Raw genomic sequence first — 24,895 nt, forward strand, 5'->3', positions numbered from 1 at the left:
GGGCACTGTGGAGCGCTTGGAGTTTTATCAGGCACCAAAGATGCCAAGGTCATCTGCTGCATCCTGGGTCATCTTGACTTTTGCCCTGCCCTTGCAAATGTGAGGCTGGTGACTTTGTGCAGCTCTGCCTTACTTAAATCCAGTTCATCATCAACCATGATGTCATTGGTTCTCTGAAAAGGAAGGATGAGCAACAGTATTATAACCAACTTCCAGTATCCCACTGTATTTAGCTGATTACTGTTTTATAATAATATGGTTCTTAAAATTTGCTTCCTATCACATCATTTCATCTGACAATGTGTTTTTGTCTACCATTATCAAGCAGAGAATGCCTATAATCTGAAGCTACGTGATATTATAAAGGGAAGTTATCATTTACTAGAGGCTTTGTCCACAGATACAATTGAAGAATTAGAAAAATACATATATTGAAAAGGGGAGCTTTGAGTAAGAAGTAGGCAACTATCGAATTTTGTATTGGGAACAATTGTTTCTTTGTGTACAGCACAATACTCTGGGATTTCTGTATTCACAGCATACCTAGACCAAGTCTTCTACAAAGCCAAAGTCGCTTTTAGTAGTAATAATATATCGATGGAGCATTTCATGCTTTTAAAAGTAGTTTCACATCTGTTATCTCATTTGGTTGTCATGACAACCATGGAAAGAAGGTAGGGCAGTTATTATTAGCCTGATTTTACAGATGAGGAAACTGAAGCTTAGAAAGAATGTGTGATTTCCTCCAAGGTCATGCAAACAGCTAGGTAAGGTCAGTGTGCCCAGATCAGATCCCACATCTTCCAATTCCTAATTCCCTATTTTTTGTACACACTCCTACTCATCACTCCCTAACATTTCAACTCTTTTTCTTTGCTGAAACCACTGTGTCATGCTTCCCCTTTGTTGTCTGAAAGAATCACATTTTCTCCCTTTTCTTTTCTTTCTCCCTTTTCTTTTCTTTCTTTCTTTCTTTCTTTCTTTCTTTCTTTCTTTCTTTCTTTCTTTCTTTCTTTCTTTCTTTCTTTCTTTCTTTCTTTCTTTCTTTCTTTCAACACCCAGGGGCTTTAAAATTCTACTGTAGGTCATTGATCTTGACAATGAATAGCTTTTTAATCCCCCAAATCTTTCCATTCTGCTTCATTAGCAGTCAGTCCTGAGAGGGTTATTCAAATCTTTCAAACTAAGTTTATTTCAGACCTTTTATTTCTTGAATTTAAAAAAAAACTTATAAATCTTAATCCTGTATTTTTTTTTACTTTTGCAATGACTTATTCTTTCTAAAACTCTAAGAAATCAATTGTCATATCAAAGGAATAAAATAGTTCAAAGCCCACCTGAGTATGAGTGAGAAAGTGAGTCATTTTAAGCAACCAAATATAATATTAAATGATATGGGCTTTTTTCATAAAAGCATTTTATTATTTTCCAGTTACATGTAGAGATAGTTTTCAACATTTGTTTTTATAAGATGTCTAGTTTCAAACTTTTCTCCTCCCTCCACCCTCCCCAAGACAGCAAGCAATCTGATATAGGTTATATATGTACAATCACATTAAACATATTTCTGCATTAGTCATGCTTTGAAAGAAGAATCAGAGCAAAAAGGAAAAACCTCAAAAAAGAAAAACAACAACAATAACAAAAACAATAGAAACAGTATGGTTCAATCTGTATCTAGATTTCACAGTTCTTTTTTTTTCTGCATTTAGAGAGCATTTTTCATTATGAGTCATTTGGAACAATCTTGGACCATTGTATTGCTGAGAAGAGTCAAGTCTATCACAGTTGATCAACACATAATGTTGTTGATACTGTGTACAATGTTCTCCTGGTTCTGCTCATCTCACTCAGCATCAGTTCATGTAAATCCTTCCAGGTTTCTCTGAAATCCGATTGGTCATTATTTCTTACCACGCAGTAGTATTCCACTATATTCATATACCACAACTTGTTCAGCCATTCCCCACTTGATTTTTTGTTTGTTTGTTTTTTAGTGAGGCAATTGAGGTTAAGTGACTTGCCCAGGGTCACACAGCTAGTAAGTGTTAAGTGTCTGAGGCCAGATTTGAACTCAGGTACTCTTGACTCCAGGGCCAGTGCTCTATTCACTGCGCCACCTAGCTGCCCCGGTTTTTAAATATATAGTATTTTTATTTACTGCTTTGAGCTTGAATGATTACATGGTGTATAATGCCTATTGATGGGTTTATTTTAGGAGAAAGTGGTGCAGGGAAAACTGAAGCCAGTAAATACATAATGCAGTATATTGCCGCCATCACCAATCCCAGCCAGAGAGCAGAGGTGGAAAGGTAAGGGTCTGTTTTGCATATTACCACCAAGTATACATGGACTTTCTCTTTCCAAGTAGTCATATGCCACTATTTTTTGCCTTCAATTCTGTTCAGTCATTCAATAAATATCAGTTTGACAACCAAGCTACCTCTGTCTTATTGGGTAGTGTCTCCTGTTCCTATGTTTCAAATACTTAGCTATTCAATAAGTAAAGAGGCTGCTACTGTATTTGGAAGGAGTTTGGGGTTGGAGCTGAAGTCTCAAATTGAAATCTTTGGTCTGTTGTGTTTTTTTTTTTTAACTGTGGACTCAGAACCAAATCGCCAAGTCTCTCTGTGCCTCTATTTCCTCATCTGCACAATGGGGATAATAATAGCTGTTCCTCTTATCTGTACTAAAATGAGATCATATTTGTAAAGTGCTTTGCTAATCTCAAAGTGCCATAGAAATGCTGGCTATTTTTATTACTAAATAACCCCACCCAGGAGCACGGTGAAGCTCAAATAGATGGAAAGCATTTTGTAACCCAGACAACTCTCTACAAAGTATCAGCTCTTGCTAGTAAACAGGCCACAGAAAAGTTTATTTGAAACAAATGGAGGTTTTGAGTTTCTGGTGCGTAAATGCTAGCTCACAAAAACACTTTGGTACCCAGCCTTGATTACAAACCTTTTGGCGCCTTGCCCCCAAACCCATAGTTAGCTTCATCATTAATGAAGCATTCACAGAGCTATTTTTCTTTCTTTTTTTTTTTTTTTTTTTAGTGAGGCAGTTGAGGTTAAGTGACTTGCCCAGGGTCACACAGCTAGTAAGTGTTAAGTGTCTGAGGCCGGATTTGAACTCAGGTACTCCTGACTCCAGGGCTGATGCTCTATCCACTGTGCCTCCTAGCTGCCCTGGCATTTTACTTCTAATTAGATTTTTACACTGTAGTGCAAGGGAACTGGCCAGGCAGGAGTTCATTTACATGTTTGATTTTTAAAAATGTTTTCTGTTTTTAATTCTCGTTGTTGTTCAGTTGTTTTAGACATGTTTAACTATTCCTGATCCCATTTGAACTCAGGAACTCCTGAATCTAGGGCCGGTGCTTTATCCACTGCGCCACCTAGCCGCCCCCAGAGCTATTTTTCTTTTAGAGGTGGATTGATTTCGTTTTTTTGTTTTTTTGTTTTTTTGTTTTTGCAGGGCAATGAGGGTTAAGTGACTTGCCCAGGGTCACACAGCTAGTTAAGTGTCAGGTGTCTGAGGCTGGATTTGAACTCAGGTCCTCCTGAATCCAGGGCCAGTGCTTTATCTACTGCGCAACCTAGCAGCCCCTAAGGTGGATTGATTTTTGCACGTAGATGTATTAAATCCTAACCAAATTAGGATGACCATCTGTGATCAGGGGCTAGAAAAAGGCTAAGTCTCAGTGTGAAGTTCAACTACAGCAAACTCAATATGTTTGCCCTATTCACATCACGTGGGTATAAAAGACCAAGTGCCTAATAAAAAAAAAAAGGACATGGGGACTGTCCTCATACCAACATATGAAGTATAGGTGTAAAGTTATATGACAGCATCAGTACTACAAAAATCTGTGATTTTATTGGCGAGGGTATTCATTTTTCCTCTGTAGTAGATCTACATCCTCCACGCTTCACTAAATGGTCTTCATGAATCCCTGAGATTAAAAAAGAAAAAAAAGGTATCAGTAAGTGGCCAAAAATGAGGTGGAATAGGGACTATACCTGTAATTTCATTGGAAAAGGGAACTCCTGTAAGGGCCAAATTTAGTATGGGGAGAGTTAATTGGGTGGCTCACTGTAATATTGGTTCCAAACTGCCTTTTTTTAGTTATTTCTCTCAGACTAATAAGAAAGGAGATTAATGGCCTCTTTTCCACAAACAAATAAGGTTTTATTAAGGGGAGAAAATCTATAATACAAGTGAAGTTAATAGGGCCAGGGACAATGAGAAAGGGGATAGAGAAAGGAAAAAATTATGACCCACTTCCCAGATGATTGGAATCTAAATCTCTAGGGTAAAAAGGCCCCCAGACACCTCAAACAAGCTCTGCCTCCTCAGCTACCCAGAACAGCATGGCTCAAACAAAAGAGCCAGCCTCACTTCAATAATAGAAACTCACCACCGCCTGGAATCTTTAGTTCCAAGGAGAATCAGCTCCCTTTGTCTCCTGTTCCTCCCGGAGTTCTCACTTCCCCTTCCTGCCTCTCTCACCAGAAAGGGAGGTTCTTAGCCATGCTGAGTCTCCAATTAGTTCAACATACCCCCTGAGCTATCCCCATTATAATTTGGCCAGGTCAAATCTGGCCTCAGACACTTAACACTTACTAGCTGTGTGACCCTGGGCAAGTCATTTAACCCCAATTGCCTCAACAAAAAACAAAAATAAAACAAAACAAAAAATAATTCAGCCAGGCTCACGTGGGCATGCGGGTGTCCAGCGTGAGGTTGGTGTGCATGGGCGCGCCCTGGGGTTTCTACTTTTAGCCAAAGATGGGGTCATAGAAACCCCAAATCACATTAATTCCTTACACTCCCAAGTGAGGAAAATCAACCTTCCAATGCAGGTCAATGTCTTCCCTGTCAGAAAGTTGCCTAGAGCATTGGTATCATACTCAAATAGAAATTAACTCTGTGGGCCCCACAGAGGGTCACTCATTTGGGGGTATAAATATGCCAGAATAAAGAATTCCATTTAAATATTCCTTTCCAAGTAGCCATCTTGGGAGGCTGTAGGTATTCTCACATGTTGCTAACACTCAGAATGTTCTCAGAATTTCCCCCTTTGAAATTACCTCCAGAGACTTTGGTACATTCTTCTGAATATCTCCAACAGTAGCAAATATTTTCCCTTTGAGGAAGGATTTTTATTTGGGGGAGTAAAATTAACACAAAGTTGGGAGTCAGCACATTTAATTAGCACCAGAGATACATATACACACTCACACATTTTGATATGACTGGCGCTGGGTCACTTCTTTGCTAGGCTTATTATGCTAAAAAAATAGCCTTTTAAGGCAGCTAAGTAGCACAACAGATAGAATGCCAGCCCTGGAGTCAGGAAGATTCATCTTCCTGAGTTCAAATATGGCCTCAGACACTTACTAGCTGTATGACCCTGGGCAAGTCACTTCACCCTATTTGCCTTAGTTTCCTCAACTGTATAATTAACTAGAGAAAGAAATGGCCAGCCACACCAGGATCTTTGCCAAGAAAACCCCAAATGAGATCACCAAGAGTCAGACACGACCGAAATGACTAAACAACATCTGTTAAGGCTAGAATTCTAGCTAGTCTGTCTAAAATATCTAATGAGTGGTCGCCAATAAATTATAAGCTTTAGCAAGAGTTAGGATTTTAAGCATTTATTAAGGAGAATAAGAATTTGGTAAAGAGAGAGAGAAAGGCCTACATTCATCTATTGATTAAAGGGAGAGCGCATTTCTAGCTCCGCTCTCTGCCAGAGTCCACAGGAAAAAGAGCGAGTCAGAGCGCCAGGTTCCCCCTTCTTCCTCCCACAAGCAAATGTCACTTCCTGACGCCAAAGAAAAGACGCATGGTCTTGCCCTCAAAGACCTTCACCTCATGGTGGAGCTTTTCTACAGTAAGTCTCCAGCAGGTGGCATCATTCCAATCGTTACACATCTTTTAAGAGGCAGAGCATCTGGATTTTTTACAACTGCATTTCTGAGCCAGTTACTATGTCCTTTTACTCCTCTGTTTTAAAGGGTGAAGAATATGTTACTGAAATCCAACTGTGTACTGGAAGCCTTTGGAAACGCCAAAACCAACCGTAATGACAACTCCAGTAGGTTTGGAAAGTACATGGATATCAACTTTGACTTCAAAGGGGATCCTATTGGTGGACACATCAATAATTATTTGCTAGAGAAGGTAAAATGTACCTAATTTCCAAGAATGATGTGACATAAAATTCATGTTTAATTTCTTTTATCATTTTCCCAATATAATTAGCATTTCTTTTACTGCTTAAAAGTAGTTTCTTATTCTCCATTCTTTCCTTCCCTTCCTTCCCTCTAGTAAATGCTTTCCTTCTTGACAGAAGACTTTTTCCTCTCCTGCATTTCTTAAATCAGCTTTTTGTTGTGTAATATCAAGTTTGAAGATGCTCTATGTTACAGAGATAAAATTTCTCTTTTCCGCTTATTCTTCATGCTTTCAGACTTGTGGCCTGCATTTTGGGTAAGGTGCAAGTGATCAAATTGAGAGGTTATTTGCAATGATTCATAATCTTTCTAATGATTGCAAACCACCCTTTCCCATGTTTTTATTTACTACTTTTGGAACTATATTATTTTCTTTGCCTGCTTTCCATTTATTCACTATTGTTTATTGGCTTACTTGGGGAGTGAGGGGGAAGGGAACAAAACCTTAGTCCTGACACTCACTGTTTTGTATTTAGTAAAAACTGAGAATATGTTACATCCTGCTCCATCCATGTGACTCTAAGTGCCAAATTTGCAAAAGACTGTATGAAGCCTCCTTTGGGGGAAATTGTCAGCCAAGGTAGCTAAATCAGTCTTGATTGCCAGGGAAAAAGATATCATAGAGCCTGAAAATCATATACTCTACTGCTCTGATTTTATAGATCAAATAACACTTTATAGACCTATCTCACTGTGTTGAATTATGCTCTGAAATAAAGTGACAAGGACTAGGAGGGTAAGGTGCTAGCATTCCTGATGTCTTCTTTCAGATTAAGGTGGAAAATGATCCCCCAGCACATTCCCTTAGAAGTTTCCTGCTTCACTCCATACTAACATAATCGCCATTTTGTCTAGATTGAATCTCTGCCAGATGGGGCACAGCTGCATTATCAGACTCCCTTGAGGACATAAAAGACAGAGTATTATCACTGTATTTTCCAAAGGGTTTCCTAGGATTTCCAATTGGCCTTATATATACATTAAAAACAGAAAATCCAGGGCAGCTAGATGGCGCAGTGGATAAAGCACTCGGCCCTGGATTCAGGAGTACCTGAGTTCAAATCCAGCCTCAGACACTTAACACTTACTAGCTGTGTGACCCTGGGCAAGTCACTTAACCCCAATTGCCTCACCAAAAAAAAACAAAACAAAAAAACAGAAAATCCTTCTGAAGATGCACGCACCTAAAACCATAATCTGGCCATCATTTCTTTAGGATTTTTTTTTCATCTTGAGCCACTCTGATCCTTTGTAGATAACAGCTTGATTCTAGGCCTGTGACTTCTGTTCCTTGAAATACAGGGTGTTGGGATGGGCATGTGGTAATCTGACCTTTTGGCTATTCCTTTCCCTTGACTTTTTTTTTAAGTGAGGCAATTGGGGTTAAGTGACTTGCCCAGGGTCAAACAGCTAGTAAGTGTCAAGTGTCTGAGGTCAGATTTGAACTCAGGTACTCCTGACTCCAGGGCTGGTGCTCTATCCACTGCACCACCTAGCTGCCCCTTCCCTTGACTTTTAAGGAAAGGATCTCTTTCTACTTAAGGACCCTTCTTATCCCATTTCCCAAGGCAATCTTAAAACTTGGGGTGAGGAACACAGTAGTTTTGCATCCCCTAAAGTTTAGGGTCCCCTGCCTTTAGGAATGAGAAATTGATCAGACAACTTATCCTTAGGAAGGATCAAGTCCCAAATAGATATTAAACTAGGAAGCCTTGTGGAGATTTGGTAGAAATACAGATAGGATTCTCAGAGCAATTAAAAAAAAATCCCCTGTACTACTAGAGGTTGACACTCAGGAAATAACCATTTTAACGTATCTGAGAATATGTGTGTTTTTCTTAGTCTCGAGTGATTGTGCAGCAGCCCGGAGAAAGAAGCTTTCATTCCTTCTACCAGGTTAGTTTTTCCTTGTTGAACAAATAGGTAATTGTTTATTTTGTTATGCAAGAAAAAATATGTTCTTTCCTGCTTCCTCTGGGCTTTTGGAGGGGGGGGGGTGGTGGTATTAGGTAATCTCATGAGTATTTCACCAGAGGCATTGCTCCACTTGGATAAACATTCCATATCTCATTGCCATGGGCAGGGCAACCAATGAAATTTAAAGACATGAAGGGTAAAACCAGTGGTTTCTATTACTGTAGAATAAAAGGCTGACAGATTCTATGTTTTCTGGAAACTCAAGAATTTTATTATTAGTGAATTTATAAAACAGCAAATTTAGCCATTCCTAAAATGGCTGTTGGAAAGGCAGCAATCACAGTAATTGAAGCATCTAGAAATGGCAATGAAATTAGTAAAAATCTAGATGTTTGAATGCATCTGACCCATCTCTGTAAAAATATGACTCCTTTCTTTAAACGAAAATACCGTGACAGTTCATCTTTCCATTCAAGAAGTATTTGTTAAGTACCTGCTTTGTGCCAAGCACTGTGCTAAGTTATGAGGATACAGAGAAAGGTCAAAATTAAAATAGGAAATAAGAACCAGCCCCTGCCTATAAGGAATATACATTCAAATGAGAGAGACATATGAGATGTATATAGGGTAGATGAAGAAAATCTGAAAGGGGATGGCATTAGCAGCTGAGAAGAGTTGGGAAAGACTTTGTGCATAGGATAAAATGTAAAAAGGGACAATATAATTTTTTTGTAAAAAATAATAATGATAATAATTAACATTTATATAGCACTTACTGTGTGCCAGGCATTATGCTAAGCATTTTACAGTTATTATCTCATAGGATCCTCACAACAACCCCGGGAGGTAGGTGCTATTATCATCCCCACTTTACAGATGAGGAAACAGACAGAGGTTAAGTGACTTGCCCAGGGTCACATAGCTAGGAAATGACTGAGTTCAGATTTGTGTGTTTATCCCCTGTGCCACCTGCCAGCCCCAACAACAGCAACAGTATATGACAGTTAGATCCCTTTGATTGAGAGGGACACTTTGTAACTCATTCGGTTGTCACTACAGCCCTCTATAGTAGGTGCAATAGTTAGTATTAAGGGACACTACTGCCTCTTCCCATCCCTCACTCAGTAGAGCAAGGTAGTCCCCACCAAAGCAAGTAACACCTGTAACAATGCATTATGCAATATTTTGCATGACTATTAAAAAGACAACAAACAGATGTAGAACCATGTCAAGTCAACAATCATTTATTAAGTGTTTTCTATGGCCATACACATAAGTGCTTATTATGTGTCAGGTGCAATATGCAGAATTTAGTTTTAAAGACTTTTCTAGGCTGCATCTGCCCCATATATTATGGGTTAGCTGTATTGCATTTGGGCTTTTGTTGAAAGTTCCCTTTGTTTTTCATATCTTTGGCCTGGGTTGGGGTCATTTTGTTTGTTTTGGTTTTTTTCCCATGGCTTCAGGATAATATGCATAACCATATAATGCAGAGTGCCCCATCTTTCCTTGGTATTTTTCATAAATGCCTCAGGTGAGGACCGCTTAACTTCTTGGTAGAAGAGCTTTTTGCCATGTAAAATGACAGGAGTAGGAATGGGAAGTTCTTTATTTTGGGTATCACTCAGCATATGACTTGGCCTTCTGATGCCTTTATTTCCATGGCAAGTGAAAGAAGGACCTTGCCTTCAATTTCAAAACACTTTTTCCCTAGGGGGAGCAGCTAGGTGGCCCAGTGGATAAAGCACTGGCCCTGGATTCAGAAGGACCTGAGTTCAAATCTGGATCAGATACCTAACACTTACTACCTGTGTGAACCTGGGCAAGTCACTTAGCCCTTATTACCCTGCAAAAACAAACAAAAAAACACTTGCTTCCTGAAAAATGAGAATATTCCAAAGGATCTGATCTGTTTCCAAAGAGCCATGTTAGAAATGAGACATTTTTACTGTGGTCTTGAGGTCAGATTATTTATACCACAGTTGTATAATATTCTCTATAATAGAAAACATCAAAGCTGTTTTTCTCTGAGTCTAAAAACAGGAATGAAGGAATGAGGAAAAAATATTGTGCCTCAGGCCAGGAACTGGGATATATGAGTAAATATGTGTGTATTTATATGTGTATAGATATAGATATATGTAGATATATGCAGATATATGTATATGCATTTACATACATACATGTATATAAACTACAAAAGTGAAACAGTACTTGTCCTCAAAATATTTTCATACCAAAATGAGAGTGCACATAGGGGAGTGGTGGCCAGAGATGGTGAGTGGAGCCAAAGGAGAGTTGTGTTAGTGGTGGGACGTGTTTGAACAGAAGCTCCCCGAGGGCAGGGATCATGTTTTTGTCTTTTCTTTTCCCCCCTTCATCCTCAGCACTTAGCACAGTGCCTGGCCCATACTAACTGATTAATAAATGTTTGTTGACTAACTGATTTGATTCTTCTCAGAACAAAGGTAGAAAGTGAGTATGAGAGGCAATGAGGAAGTATGGCAGATATGGCCACAGGGTAAATGACAAGATGCCCTGGGTAGATAACTAATCTCTAAAGCAGCTAGATATAGGGGGTCAGCTATTTGGATCCACACATTCACCAGTCTGTGAGTCAGCCCCAGGAGAGTGTTCCAAAAATGAGAATGTTAATTCCCCTAAGTAGGAGATCATGGTCTATAGAGGTCTGGTATACAAGGTGCTGTGCCCCATGGGGAGAAGGGGATCAGCAGAAGGGCATTGTTGGAAAGCTGCCTGTATTATCTAGAATGCGTGAAGCCCAGGAAATGACTGAAAGTAAAAACAGCACTAAACCAGGGCACTGCTTGTCTCCAGCCCCATTTCAGTTTTTGATGTTCATTCCCATTTAAACTTTTGCCAGTTGCTTCAAGGGAGTTCTGAGCAGTTGCTGCGTTCTCTGCATCTCCAGAAGGGCCTCTCGTCATACAACTACATCCGTGGAGGAGCTCAGCTAAAGGTGAGGTTTTATTGATTGAGATTGTTCTAATAGAACTGGATCAAAAGGGACCTCAAGGTACTCTTTGGTCCAGTCTCCAGAATTCAGGTAATGTGTAAATGTGGAAACCACTCAAGAGAGATGGTTGCCTATTCTATTTTTTTTAAGTGGGGCAATTGGGGTTAAGTGACTTGCCCAGGGTCACACAGCTAGTAAGTGTTAAGTGTCTGAGGTCGAATTTGAACTCAGGTCCTCCTGACTCCAGGGCCGGTGCTCTATCCACTGCGCCACCTAGCTGCCCACCTATTCTATTTTTAAAAACCTCCATGGAGAGGGATCCCATAACTTTTTTCTTGGTCTATAATAGTAATTGATAACTATGTTGATCAGTGGGTTCTTTCTTTGCCCACCTGAAACATCTCTTACATTAAGCTCACGTCCTCTCCTGTTTTATAAGGACAGTGAAGACAACTGCTCCATTCTAAATTGGGTTTTAAAAAACTGGCAATTAAGCCAACCTGTAGCCTTCTCCTCTTCAAGTTAAACAGCTCCTGTTACTTTTAATCTCTTTCATTATCTCGATATATCCTTGGTTTTCTCCAGTCTAATCCTGTCATTTTGATTGAGGGAGACACCTGCCCCTCCCATCATTTGTTTCATAGGGCTAAGACATGGGGTGAATTTTGGACTCAGGTTCACAAGCAGGGTGTTTGGATCTTTGAATTACAAACCTGCCTGACTTGTGCCTTGGGTTTTTGTTCTCAGTCTTCCATCAATGATGCTGCAGATTTCAAAGGGGTAGAAGATGCCATGAAAGTGATCGGTTTCAAACAGGAAGAGATTCAAACCGTTTATAAAATTCTGGCTACGATCCTCCATTTGGTGAGTAGGATACCCCCAATGTGTGCCTACAATGCAATATTCCAGGAGGGCTTGGCTCTACTGGATAGTTCTCCAAAGTAATTTGATTTGGAAAAATAGATGTTCTCAGATTTTTGAAGAAACAAGCATGCTTGTTGTCTTCTCCACAGCCATGTGGCTTCCATTAAAATGTCTGCAATGACATTTATACTGTAATTCTGGCTTTTCCTCCAGTCCTATAGATTAGAAAACATGATTTTAGCCTTTTTAAAGATTTGCCAATTTTCAGCTGAAACCTGCATACTCTTATGTTTTTAAAGTATCAACCCCCCCAAATTTGAGTACGTTAAAAGCTTTGGGTGCCATCTCTTTCCTCATGACTTTGGGTGGTTCTTTTCTGATAACACATAAAAATATGAATTCTTTATTCCTCGCTATATAATGACAATTCATGTGCTTTGTCTATTATTCATTTTCTAAATGCAAAGCACAGTCTTATTTGTAAGAAAGCCTTTGACAATCATCAAAGGCTTCCAAAGCTGGATGTCTGAATCCCTTTGTATTTCTACTCACATTTTAAAGGCAACATGTGGCTATGACTTCATCATGGCTTTGTATGACACCTTTTATTTTGTCATATATCTTTAGTTGATTAAAGAGCTCAATCATACATAATGTTGCATTGTCAATGGGAAACCTCATTAGGCATCAGCCCTCTTCTGCCTTTCTCCAAGCCCTCCAACTCCTTCCTGTGCCTGAGCCTTCTATCTCTGCTTTCATTATTTCCCATTGTTTCTTACCTACCATCACTGGTTAGTTTGTTCTTGCTGCCTGCTTCTTCCTGCCATCTAGCGACCAGACTGAAAACTACAACATGATAATAAGGAAGGCAATAAGATAGTTATTGTTCAGTCGTGCCTGAATCTTTGTGACCCCATGGATCATAGACTTTATCTTCCTGAGTTCAAAACCAGCTTCAGACACTTCCTACCTGTGTGACCCTGCGTAAGTCACTTAACCCTGTTTGCCTCAGTTTCCTCATCTGTAAAATGAACTGGAGAAGGAAATGACAAATCCCTTTAGAATTTCTGCCAACAACACCTCAAATGGGGTCATGAAGATTCAGAAACAACTGAACAAAAATATTTAGACTAATACTAAGACAGAATTGACTCAACTTAAAATTTAGAATGACAAATTGCTTCCCAAAACAGTGTCAGTTGTCTCTTTTGAGGTGCTATACATACTGTTCAACAGGGAAATTTAAAATTCATAATGGACGGTGATGTAACTCTGATTGAAAATGGAAAAGTTGTGTCTGTCATCGCGGAATTGCTCTCAACTAAGTCTGATTTAGTGGAGAAAGCCCTGCTTTACCGGACAGTGGCGACAGGACGGGATATCATTGACAAGCAGCACACTGAACAAGAAGCCAGCTATGGCCGAGATGCTTTTGCAAAGGTAATTCCAATTGCCTCTCTATGGACCTCATTTGGACTAACCTTAGTTAGAATAATACTGGTAAGTTATTCTGGAAGTGATTTAGGGATCTTGGAGATTGAGCTGATAATTTTCCTGGCCCCCTTGTGTTGAGAAAACTCCACTACAGTGAAAAATATTCCCATGTAAGCCCACCATTTTCATATGACAACACATGCCCTTATAGCCCAGAGACCATCTAGTGCCTTGCCAATAAGATGACAATTTATTCTCCACATTGAGCAATTGAGCAAAACAATTGCTTTCCCTAGCCCTGTAACATTGCTTCTTCTTCTTTTTTTTTTTTTAGTGAGGCAATGGGGGTTAAGTGACTTGCCCAGGGTCACACAGCTAGTAAGTATTAAGTGTCTGAGGCCGGATTTGAACTCAGGTCCTCCTGAATCTGGGGCCGGTGCTCTATCCACTGCGCCACCTAGCTGCCCCAACATTGCTTCTTTATAGTAGAAGTATTTGCTTATGCATTGAGACTGTAGAAGGGGAGAAGAGAGAAAAGCCCCAAATCAGCCATTACCCTTTACTCCTCCCAAGTTTAAATATATGTTGCTCCCTACAAAAAACATTCCACCTAAAAAAAAAAAAAAGAAAAAAAGAAAGAAAAGAAAACCCACAATGTAACTACTAGAAAAGTCCAGGAACTTGGAAAGGAAAAGGGACATATTATCAAATTTCCCTCTTTCTCTTATTTAAATAACTCCACTAAATTTCTTAAATTAAGGTTCAATTTCTGTAGATTAAGAATATAATTGTGGGGCATCTAGAAGGCACAGTGGATAGAGCACCAGCCCTGGATTCAGGAGTACCTGAGTTCAAATCCAGCCTCAGACACTTAATAACTAGCTATGTGACCCTGGGCAAGTCGCTTAACCCCAATCGCCTCACTAAAAAAAAAAAAAAGAATATAATTGTAACCATCCATTCATTCAAGAAACATTTATATGACCCTACTGCGTGCAGAGCACTGTGCTTAAGAGGGAGGAAATACAGAGTATAGCTATAGTCTTTGCCATCCTAGAGTCTGGCTGATGACTTATAAAAATTCTACACCCACAAATGGCAGCTGACAAATTCCTTGTGGTCCAAGATGCTACTGTATCCCTGGACTCATAACAAAAATTCTAGCAGAATTTTTTTCAAATTTTTTGTTCCCTGTGGAATTTGTTAAAATCGAATTTTACCTGCACTACTTCATTTCATAAAAACAAACTCGTTTATTGACATTCTCCTTGACATTATCCCCCTTAAGGCATCTGAGAAAGGGCTGAACTTGAGTTTGGAGAATTAGCCACCCACATCATCTGATTCAGCTCTTAGCACAGTGCCTGGCATCTAGTAGGTCCTTAATAAATGTTTATTGATTGATTGATTGATTGGTTTCTGTTATATTATATTCATTTACTCTTACTCAAATATTACCTCTATTCACAAATAAGCGAATACAATTTCTACTGGTTTAATCTTATTATGACAAAGTCATCAGATCCTGCCCCTAGAGCAGGAAGGGACCTCAGAGACCATCTAGTGTAAGCCCCTTGTTTCACATCTTGATTGCTCTTCTCTGGATACTTTCTGTCTTGTCAATCCCCTTTTAAACTATGGTGCCCAGAACTGGACATAGCACTCCAAATATGGTCACCCTAGGAGAGAGTACAAAGGAACTGTTGTGTTCTTGTTCCCAGAAGCTAAAACTCTAAATACAGCCCAAGATCAAATTAGCTTTGTTGGTTGCCCCAGCACACTGCTGCTCATATTCAGCTTGTGGTTCACTAAAACCGCCAGATCTTTTTCCAGCAAACCATTGCCTTACCATGCTCCATCCTATGCTTGTGAAAGGAATTTTTTGAACCCAGGTGTGTAGCTTTACATTCATCCCTAGTGAATTTCATCTTAATAGATTCAGCCCAGAGGCTACACTGGCTGAAGCTTCACCTTCTCCCCAAATTGATTACACAGTTATTTCCAAGACTTGGTGGGATGTTACCCATGACTAAAATATAGGTATGGATGAATACATATCCTTTTACATACCCTGTTTTTTTAAATAAGGTATATACATTCAGACCCATATTTCAGCAATGAAATACATCCCACCAAGTGCTATAAATGCCTCTGAGATCAATTCACCTCCTTACGTTGCTTGTCATCTAAAGTAGGACATTTGTGTCAGGATCTGTTTGGATCCTGACTCTGTCATCCAAGGCATTCATAATCCCTCCTAAATATCAGCTGGATATTTCAGCATCATGTTGACTCTGCCATTACCTGCCATTACTAATAAAAATGTTAAATAGCCCAAGACCCAGCAGAGATCCCTGGGGCATTCCACTGGAGACTTCCTGCCAAGTTAACATTGAACTATTAATGATTATTCTTGAAATTTGGCCAGTCATCCAGTTCCAAATCTATCTAGTTAATTGTATTATCATCTAGTTCTTTGTCCCAGAGAATTACATGCGATACTTTATCAAACGCTTTACTAAAAAATCTAAGTAAACTCTATCTGTAGCATTTGCCTGATCTACTCGTAGACTAAATCCTCCAAAAAAGGAAGTCAAGTTAGTCTGATGTGACCTGTTCTTGGTGAAGTCATGCTCATTCTCTGTCATCCTGACAGCCTTTTCTAGATTTTCATGAGCCATCTCTTTAGTAGTCTGGTCCAGAATTTTCCTAGGAATCAAAGTCAAATTCAATGACTTTCAGATGTTGGTCTTTTTCATTTTGGGGAAATTTGGGACATATACCCTTTTTGAGTCCTGCAGTTCCCTTTCTGCTTTCCACACTAATTGAGGTTTTTAGTCCTTCTATAAACTGTTGGGGACTGCTTATGTGTCACTCCTAAACACCTCCTTCAAACCAACACAGGGGCAGCTAGATGGCGCAGTGGATGGAGCGCTGGCCCTGGATTCAGGAGTACCTGAGTTCGGATCCGGCCTCAGACACTTGACACTTACTGGCTGTGTGACCCTGGGCAAGTCACTTAACCCCAATTGCCTCACTAAAAACAAAAACAAAAACAAAAAAACCAATACAGTAACTTGGCCTCCACATTCAACTTCTTTCCTTAATCTCAACAAATCCAGAGCCACATGACCACCTTCCCCGATTGCCCAACCCAAGAAGAGAGACTAAGAGGCAGACAAAGAGAACTGGCCTTGTGACCAGGAAGACCTGGATTCCAGTTCTGTCTCTGACAGACTCTGGCTCTGTGACCGTAGGCAAGTCACTTAACCTCTAGGAAATTCTCTAAGCCTAAAAATGGTAGAGAAGTTAATGGCCTGAATTAGGAGAGGGAGTTCTCTAATCTGAGAGTTCATGAGAACATAGATTAAAAACTATAATGGGGGGCGGCTAGGTGGCGCAGTGGATAAAGCACTGGCCCTGGATTCAGGAGTTCCTGAGTTCAAATCCGGCCTTAGACACTTGAAACTTACTGGCTGTGTGACCCTGGGCAAGTCACTTAACCCCCATTGCCCTGCAAAAAACCAAAAAAAACTATAATGAACCTTAGAGATCATCAAGTCCAACACCTCATTTTATAAATAAAGACAGAAATATTAAGTGATTTGCCAAGGATCACATGGCAAGCATGTGTCAGAAATGAGACCTGAACCCTGGGATGCACAGATAGAGTTCTTCTTTGTGGGTAATATAGTGGATAGAGAATTGGCCCTGGAGTCAGGAGGACCTGAGTTCAAATGTGACCTAAGACACTTAATTAACTGTGTGACCCTGGGCAAGTCCTGTTTGCCTCAGTTTCCTCATTTGGAAAATGAGCTGAAGGAAGAAATGGCAAACCACTCCAGTGCCTTTGCCAACAAAGTCCCAAATGGGATCGTGAAGAGTCTGAAAAAACTGAAACAACTGAAATGTGATCAAGCATTTACTAAGGGGTTACTATGTACTGTTAAAAATGTGCTAATGCACTGAGCTACAAAGAAAGACAAAAACATTTCCTGCCTTAGAAGAGCTTCTAATGGGGGAGACAAGATGGCAGGCAATTCTATAACACAAATTTATATAGTGTAGATGGGAAGGCATTCCAAGCATGAGGAACGTGGAGTGTCATTGTGACTTGAAATAAACAGCAGGAAGGCACATGGAGAATGTGGAGGGAAGAAAGCTGTAAGAAGGCAGGAAAGATCAGAAAGGGTCAGGCTCCGAAGGATTTTAAAAGCCATGCAACCTCATATACACTCGAGAGTACAGTGAGCTACAAAAGGACTGTGGACAAGGTTTAGTTTTGCCATTTTTGATGCAAAAAGACAACTACCCAGAACAAGAAGTGACCTTTATTTTTTTCGCCAGGCGATATATGAGCGTCTTTTTTGCTGGATTGTTACCCGCCTCAATGATGTGATTGAGGTAAAGAACTATGACACCATCATCCACGGGAAGAACACAGTTATTGGGGTCTTGGACATCTATGGCTTTGAGATCTTTGACAACAACAGGTGAGTCACATAAGCGGCAGGGCATTAGATTGTGATTCAGGTGTTTGATGCCATGAAAAGTAACTCGTGGCCTTCATCTGTCTTGCAGCTTTGAGCAGTTCTGCATCAATTACTGCAATGAGAAGCTGCAGCAGCTCTTCATTCAGCTGGTTCTGAAGCAAGAGCAGGAGGAATACCAACGGGAAGGGATTCCTTGGAAGCACGTAAGTGAGCGGTGGCAGAAAGGGCTCATAGGATGCGAGCTATTGTTCTCTGGCTATCCAGTCATTCCCATCCAAGAAATACACAGACCCTGCCAAAGATAAGGGCCAAAATACACCTGCAAAAGGGGGCTCCAGCTCACTAGGTCAAACTTGCTTTCAACTAATTAAAACTGGTCCGGTACCCCATTTTGAGACCTACTGGTTATTATGTAATTTAAAACTGTAACCATGTACCTAAAGACATAACTTTGCTCTTTGATTGTCCCTCCTGCTATGGCATCTAAATATAGTTTGTTATCAAGTTCATGAGAGAGGAATTCCATTTTGTCAATATTATTAAATATAAACATACATGCATCGTGTCCCAAAAGTCTTAGTGCGGTTTTATTCTTGAACTTGGGCTCAGGAGTTCTGAGATGTAATGGGCTGCCTGTACTAAGTTTGGCATCCATGTAGAGGATAAATAGATAAAACAATAAATCAAGTCCAGATTTGTAGGTTTGCCATATTTCCAAGGTGTCCCTGCTCACCATGAATATTTGATAATCAGCTCTGGCAAGTCTGTTCCAGCTGACTCTAGCACATCCCTGAATAGAATGTCTGGAGGATGGGTGGTAGTTTCTCTCTCACTGGGGGATCTCTTCAAGTAAAGATTAGCCAATCCCTGGCGGGCAGGGGGATGTCAAGAACATGCCTAAGCAGGATCAGGATGGGCTAGTTGATCTATATTTGAATCCTGGCTCTGCATTTCCAAGTGGTGTGACTGTAGCCAATCACTTCCCCCTTGTTATGACCCCTAAAGTCCCTCCCCCAACTACATGGATCATCCATAGGCCCTGGAGAGTGTAACTTACCTAGTGGTGGGCCAGTTATCCAAAAGGATTGACACGGTGCCTTCTTCCTCATCTCCAGGGAGTTTGACTGGCTTAAGCTCCTGCCCCTTTGCTTAGGCTTGGGGAGAAAAGCAAAGGATGAGGGGGGGATTGCCTAAGGAAGGGAGAACTGACCTATATTAGAAAATGAAGCAGAAATTAAGCTTAAAATTGTACTAAGACTTTTGGGACACTAGATATATAAACATGCATATATGTGTGTACATATATATATATATAGAGAGAGAGACATATAGGCATATATATATGTGCATGTATGTGTATGTATATAAGTCTTTGTTTTTGTTTAGCCGTTTTTCAGTCATGTCCAACTCTGTGACCCCATTTGAGGTTTTCTTTGCAGAGATACTGGAGTAATTTGCTATTTCCTCCTCTAGCTCTGGAAAACAGGGTTAAGTGACTTGCCCAGAATCAGCTAATAAATGTCTGACACTGGATTTGAAGTCACAGAGATGAGTCTTCTAGATTCCAAGCCCAGGGCTCTATCACTCTACCACCCAACTACCCTTTATACATGCATACAGAAACTTAAATTTAATAAGCTTAAAACCTGTACTAAGAGTTTTGGGACACGTCGTATATAGAATAATGACGCTGATGATAATTTTATAGTGTTTTAAAGTTTGCAGAGTACCTTATAGATATTAGCTCATTTTATCTTCACAATAAGCTTGGGAGGTAGGTGCTATTATTATCCCGATTTCATAGATGAAACTGAGGCAGATAGCAGTTAGATGACTTGCCCAAGGTCCTTCAGGTAGTAAACGTCTAAGGCCACATTTGCAGTCAGATCTCCCTGACTCTGACTCCAGCATCATATCCACTGTACTACCTCACAGTCTTGTATATATTTAAGCCGGGGTATTCATGTCTTGCCCAGCAGAAGGTCAGGGGCCACTCTCCTTGGTCCAATCTCCCTCTGATTGTCTTAGGATCTTTGACCTGTTCCATTTCTGACCTGGGTCTTTAGACAAATTAGTTCCCCCTCCCATGTGCTTCCCCAAGGGCTCACCTCAAACAATGCAGACTGCCCGTAATGGCTCGGAACTCCCAAGCTCAAGAGAGACACCATCCTCAGCCTTCCTGGTGCTAAGGTTTATGGGCGCACACCACAATGCCCAGCTTGTCTATGTATTCATTAGGGTCTCTGTTTTTTTTTAATTTACCAGGACAATACCTAAGCAAAACCCTTTGTGTTAGTTTGATATGAAGAATTCTGGAGATATTTTTATAGTGATAGATTAAATCCCTGGCTAGGCATTTAACAAATGTTGTTGACTTACAACCTTATATTCTCTACATATAGTTAGCATGTTTATATCAGTTGATCATAGACTTTAATCCAGTATGAACCAGAGTACTGGTTTTTGTCTTTCATTGTATAAAAAGACACTGTAGTATAGTGTATTTGTTATTTTATGTTAACCTGGAATTCCAATCCCTCTTCTGACACTTACTAGCTGTGTGCCCACAATCATGCCAAACAACTTTTCTCTTATTTTCTTTTTAAATTAAATTAAATTTTTTTGTTGTGGGGCAGCAAGGGTTAAGTGACTTGCCCAGGGTCACACAGCTAGTAAGTGTCAGGTGTCAAATTTGAACTCAAGGCTTGATTTGAACTCAGGTCCTCCTGAATCCAGGGCCAGTGCTTTATGTATTGCAGTGCCACCTAGCTGCCCCCTCTTATTCTCTTTATCCATAAAGTTATGATAATAGGTGTGATATCCACCTCAGAAGGTTGTTTTGAGGATGCAATGAGATCATGTACGTAGAGCACCTCTTTCAGGGCTTCTACCACAACTCCCACTCTCGGGTTAGGTTCTTCAAATGTCAACTATGTAACCCAAGTTCAAGGTACTCTGTAGATCCACATTTTTGAAACTAGAGTTCACAAGCCCCCATTAATGCATTTACTACCTTCAGTAGTCAGCCACAGGACACAATTAACTCAAGGCAGAGGCAGTCAGTCGCTCTCACCCAATTCAATCAGTTTAGATCAATCTCCAGGTCAGCCCCTGAGTATCTGCTAAATCCCCTCATCTACCACATTCCATTATCTTGACACACACTGAAAGGGTGAAGTATGAACCATAGTCACAAAAGATTCTTCCCATAACCCTGGGGCACATTTTTTCACAAATATAACCATTGTTGTTAAAAGATTGGATGCTCAGGGGCAGCTAGGTGGTGTAGTGGATAAAGCACTGGCCCTGGATTTAGGAGGACTTGAGTTCAAATCCAGCCTCAGACACTTGACACTTTCTAGCTGTGTGACCCTGAGCAAGTCACTTAACCCTCATTGCCCCGCCAAAAAAACAAAACAAAACAAAACAACGCCCCCCCAAAAGATTGGATGCTCACATCAGAAAAGAGCACACATAGGGATCTCATGTGGCCAAGCAACCCACAGCTCTGGCACTGTGCCTGATTTGTATTCTTATGCTGTCCTCCCATAGGGGGAACCCTGGGTGCAGCATCTCTGCTGCTCACTCCATTGGGCTCCCCGGACATGCTTTTCTTCAAAGCTCAATGAGGCTTTCAGCTTGTTCTCTGCTGAATAAGGTATCTCCTACTGAGCCAGCTGCTCTGCCACAAGATGCCATTTCCAATGGGGAGAAAGAGTAGGAGGGAGAGAGATTCCCTAACACACTTCAACTCTACTGCATACAGAAAACCCCAAGGGAAAAAGTGGATTATTTTCCCCTCAAGAGCTGGGCTCTTCCTCTCTTGACTTCCCTCCCCTTTCTGTTTGCCTTTGCTTTTTAAATGCCATCAAGGTCATAGCTGATCCATCCTCCAGCTCGCTAATGGCTGGTGGCCCTTTAATTCCATCCAGCAGACCCAAGAACATCTCTTTATAATGGCCATCAAGGTCTGAAAGTCATGTGGGAAAAGACCACTCAAGGTGAGTGGGAGCCACTTGAGGTTTCACAAGCCATTAATGCAATTGCTCCCAAATGGCGCCAATAAACTACATACCTCATTGTCTCTGTCATTTCCTCTTTCATCTTGTAGTTCCTCAAGTAGGTTAGAGAAGGCTCAGCTGATCGGGACTTCAGCTTCCCCCTACCCTGCTGCGAAATAAAGTGCTTTGTCGACTACGAAGTCCTCGGTGATCATAGATTTCTAGTTGGAAGGAAGGACCTTAGAGGCCATCTTGTCTGACAAAAAAGGAGGCCCTGAGAGAGGTGACGTGAACTGGCCCAGGCTGCACAGCCAGTCGCTGGAAGAGAGGGGCTGGGATAAGAACCCTGGGCTGCTTCCCCTTCTGCCCCACTCTGCCTCTCACCATCATTTCCCCAAGGGAATCCCCCGGTCCTCTGTTACCTGGGCCAAGGTTTCCACTTAAACAAGTCTTCTTTTTCAGTTCACTCCATGGGCTTTCCTGCATCACAGGGTCCCTGACTCAGTGGAGTTACTTTCTAGTTAGTTAAAAGAAAAATTTGAGATGCAAATTCTTGCGGCAGACATCTTTTATGGGGCACTTAATTAGAACAAATCTACCCTTGAAAATCACCCATTGCCAGTTTAGGTGGGATGAATTGGACTAACTTCTTCTTGTAAGCTGAAATCCATTTTTGCTTTTAGGCTCCATATTAAATTTATGAAACCCTAAGCCTGTACCCTGATAGCATTACCTGTGATGAGTACTCTGCCCTTTTTTTTTCCTAAGGTGGAGGTAACAAACTTCAATTTATGTACTTCATAAAGAAAATAATAATGATAATAATAATCTGATGGTTGTGGTGTTCTATAGTTTTCCAATTTAATGGGGGGGGAGGCAGGGCAGTGAGGGTTAAGTGATTTGCCCAGGGTCACACAGCTAGTAAGGGCCAAGTGTCTGAGCCCGAATTTGAACTCAGGTCCTCCTGAATCCAGGACTGGTGCTTTATCCACTGCACCACCTAGCTGCCCCTAGTATTCTATAGTTTTTTTAAATTCCATGATAGCCATTATTTCATTGAATTCACAAAAGTCTCATGACAGAGAGTAAGTACTAACAACAACAGCAACAACAACAATAATAAAATAGCTGGCATTTTATATCGCCCTTTAAATGATTTCTGTAGCCCTTTATAAATGCTGCTGCTGCTACTGCTGCTACTGCTGCTACTTTTTATTTATTTATTTATTTTTGGTGAGGTGATTGGGATTAAGTGACTTGCCCAGGGTCACACAACTAGTAAGTGTCAAGGGTCTGAGGCCGGATTTGAACTCAGGTCCTCCTGAATCCAGGACCAGTGCTCTATCCACTGCACCACCTAGCTGCCCCCACCTCCATAGTTTTTAACAGTCTACTTTTTTAGTCTCTTCATTTGGGTACCAGACTTTGGTAGAGGGGTAACGATTTTTGGGTTATTGTTGTAGTCAAGTAAACATAAATTTTTATAAATGAATTCCCAGGTACTTTCATTACCACTTAGATTGTTTTTGTTTTGTTTTGTTTCTCCATTTGTTTGCTTGTCTGTGCTTATGCTTTATTGGCTCACCAGCTGCCTCTTTCCTCTTCCTCTCTTCCTCCTCCAAGCCAGGGAAGACCCATCAATTGCTCTACTCTCTTGTATTCTGCAGATTGATTATTTTAACAATCAAATCATTGTTGACCTGGTAGAACAGCAGCACAAAGGGATCATTGCCATCCTGGATGATGCCTGTATGAATGTGGGCAAAGTGACAGATGAAATCTTCCTGGAAGCCCTCAACACAAAGCTGAACAAGCACGCGCATTTCTCCAGCCGGAAGGTAACACACCTCATGAGATTTTTCTCCTTTTTTTTTTTCCTTTGGCTCTCTAGGGTACTTTAAAAAAATTTTTTAAAATTTTTTTTTAGTGAGGCAACTGTTGTTAAGTGACTTGCCCAGGGTCACACAACTAGTAAGTGTTAAATGTTTGAGGCCACATTTGAACTCGGGTACTCCTGACTCCAGGGCCAGTGCTCTATCCACTGCACTCTAGGGTACTTTTAAAATTATTTCTTTGGGGAGGAGGCAATGAGGGTTAAGTGACTTTCCCACAGCTAGTGTCAAGCATCTGAGGCCAGATTTGAACTCAGGTCCTCCTGAATCCAGGGCTGGTGCTTTATCCACTGGACCACCTAGCTGCCCTTTCTCCATTCTTTTAAGCAGGAACACATTCTCTGTTGTTGACCACTTTAAATGGCTTAATACATTTTACAAGGGTAGTTGGGTGTCTATAAACTTCTACTATTTGACTTGATCCTACAGATAAATTCTTTCTGGGTTTATTTGTTACTTGATTAATCATCAGAAAATCCAGGAGAGGGAGCTCTCGCCTTCTCGGTGTTGCAGAATCCGGGAATGTGCACTGGGTTCTTTAGAAATCATGATGTAATTTATAACCAATAGGTGCGGACTTCCCGTCCATGTGATGAGGCGTTGGTTTTTTGGGGTTTTTTTCCTCCTGCATCCCATAGTGGTGTCGGTGATGAAAATAGCATATGTCCTTGATGTATTCCTGGGATGTGAAATTTGGTCCCAACTGCCACAAAATGTGTTGGATTTCCAACACTGTCCATCCTTGTAATGTTCTAAGCATCCTTTCTTTCTTGAAATCAGAGGTATCCCCTCCAAAGAGGAAAAGACCTTTTCTTCCCTGAGCACAGAGGAGAGAAGCATCTTCTATACACGTTGTCTGCACGTTTGCACTTTGTTATGTGGACAAATTGTTGTTTTGTAGTTTGTGGCATTGTGTGATGCAGCTTGAGCGCTGTTCTCCTGTGTTTTTGAAGTGACACTGAGGAGTATGAGAAGGGTTCCAGAAAAGCCCTCTTCTGTCTTAGGCTGTGTGTGACAAGTAACACAGTGAGGCTGGGCTGGGTCAGCACTGTGTGGAAAATAGAATTCC

General features: G+C 40.7%; 1 protein-coding gene across 1 annotated transcript in view; it reads left to right on the top strand.

Moving 5' to 3' along the window:
- The window catches only part of MYO1D (myosin ID), a 412,141-nt gene that overhangs the window by 132,324 nt on the left and 254,922 nt on the right, over positions 1-24,895 (top strand). Inside the window, exons 3-11 of the mRNA XM_043964054.1 lie at positions 2,219-2,312; positions 6,030-6,195; positions 8,091-8,144; positions 11,050-11,145; positions 11,890-12,006; positions 13,243-13,446; positions 17,788-17,933; positions 18,022-18,136; positions 23,602-23,772. Of these exons, the coding sequence (XP_043819989.1) occupies positions 2,219-2,312; positions 6,030-6,195; positions 8,091-8,144; positions 11,050-11,145; positions 11,890-12,006; positions 13,243-13,446; positions 17,788-17,933; positions 18,022-18,136; positions 23,602-23,772 (1,163 nt within the window). The remainder of the gene's footprint in view (positions 1-2,218; positions 2,313-6,029; positions 6,196-8,090; positions 8,145-11,049; positions 11,146-11,889; positions 12,007-13,242; positions 13,447-17,787; positions 17,934-18,021; positions 18,137-23,601; positions 23,773-24,895) is intronic.

The sequence above is a fragment of the Dromiciops gliroides genome, chromosome 4 (genome assembly GCF_019393635.1).
Source record: "Dromiciops gliroides isolate mDroGli1 chromosome 4, mDroGli1.pri, whole genome shotgun sequence".
In the NCBI taxonomy this organism is placed as follows: domain Eukaryota; kingdom Metazoa; phylum Chordata; class Mammalia; order Microbiotheria; family Microbiotheriidae; genus Dromiciops; species Dromiciops gliroides.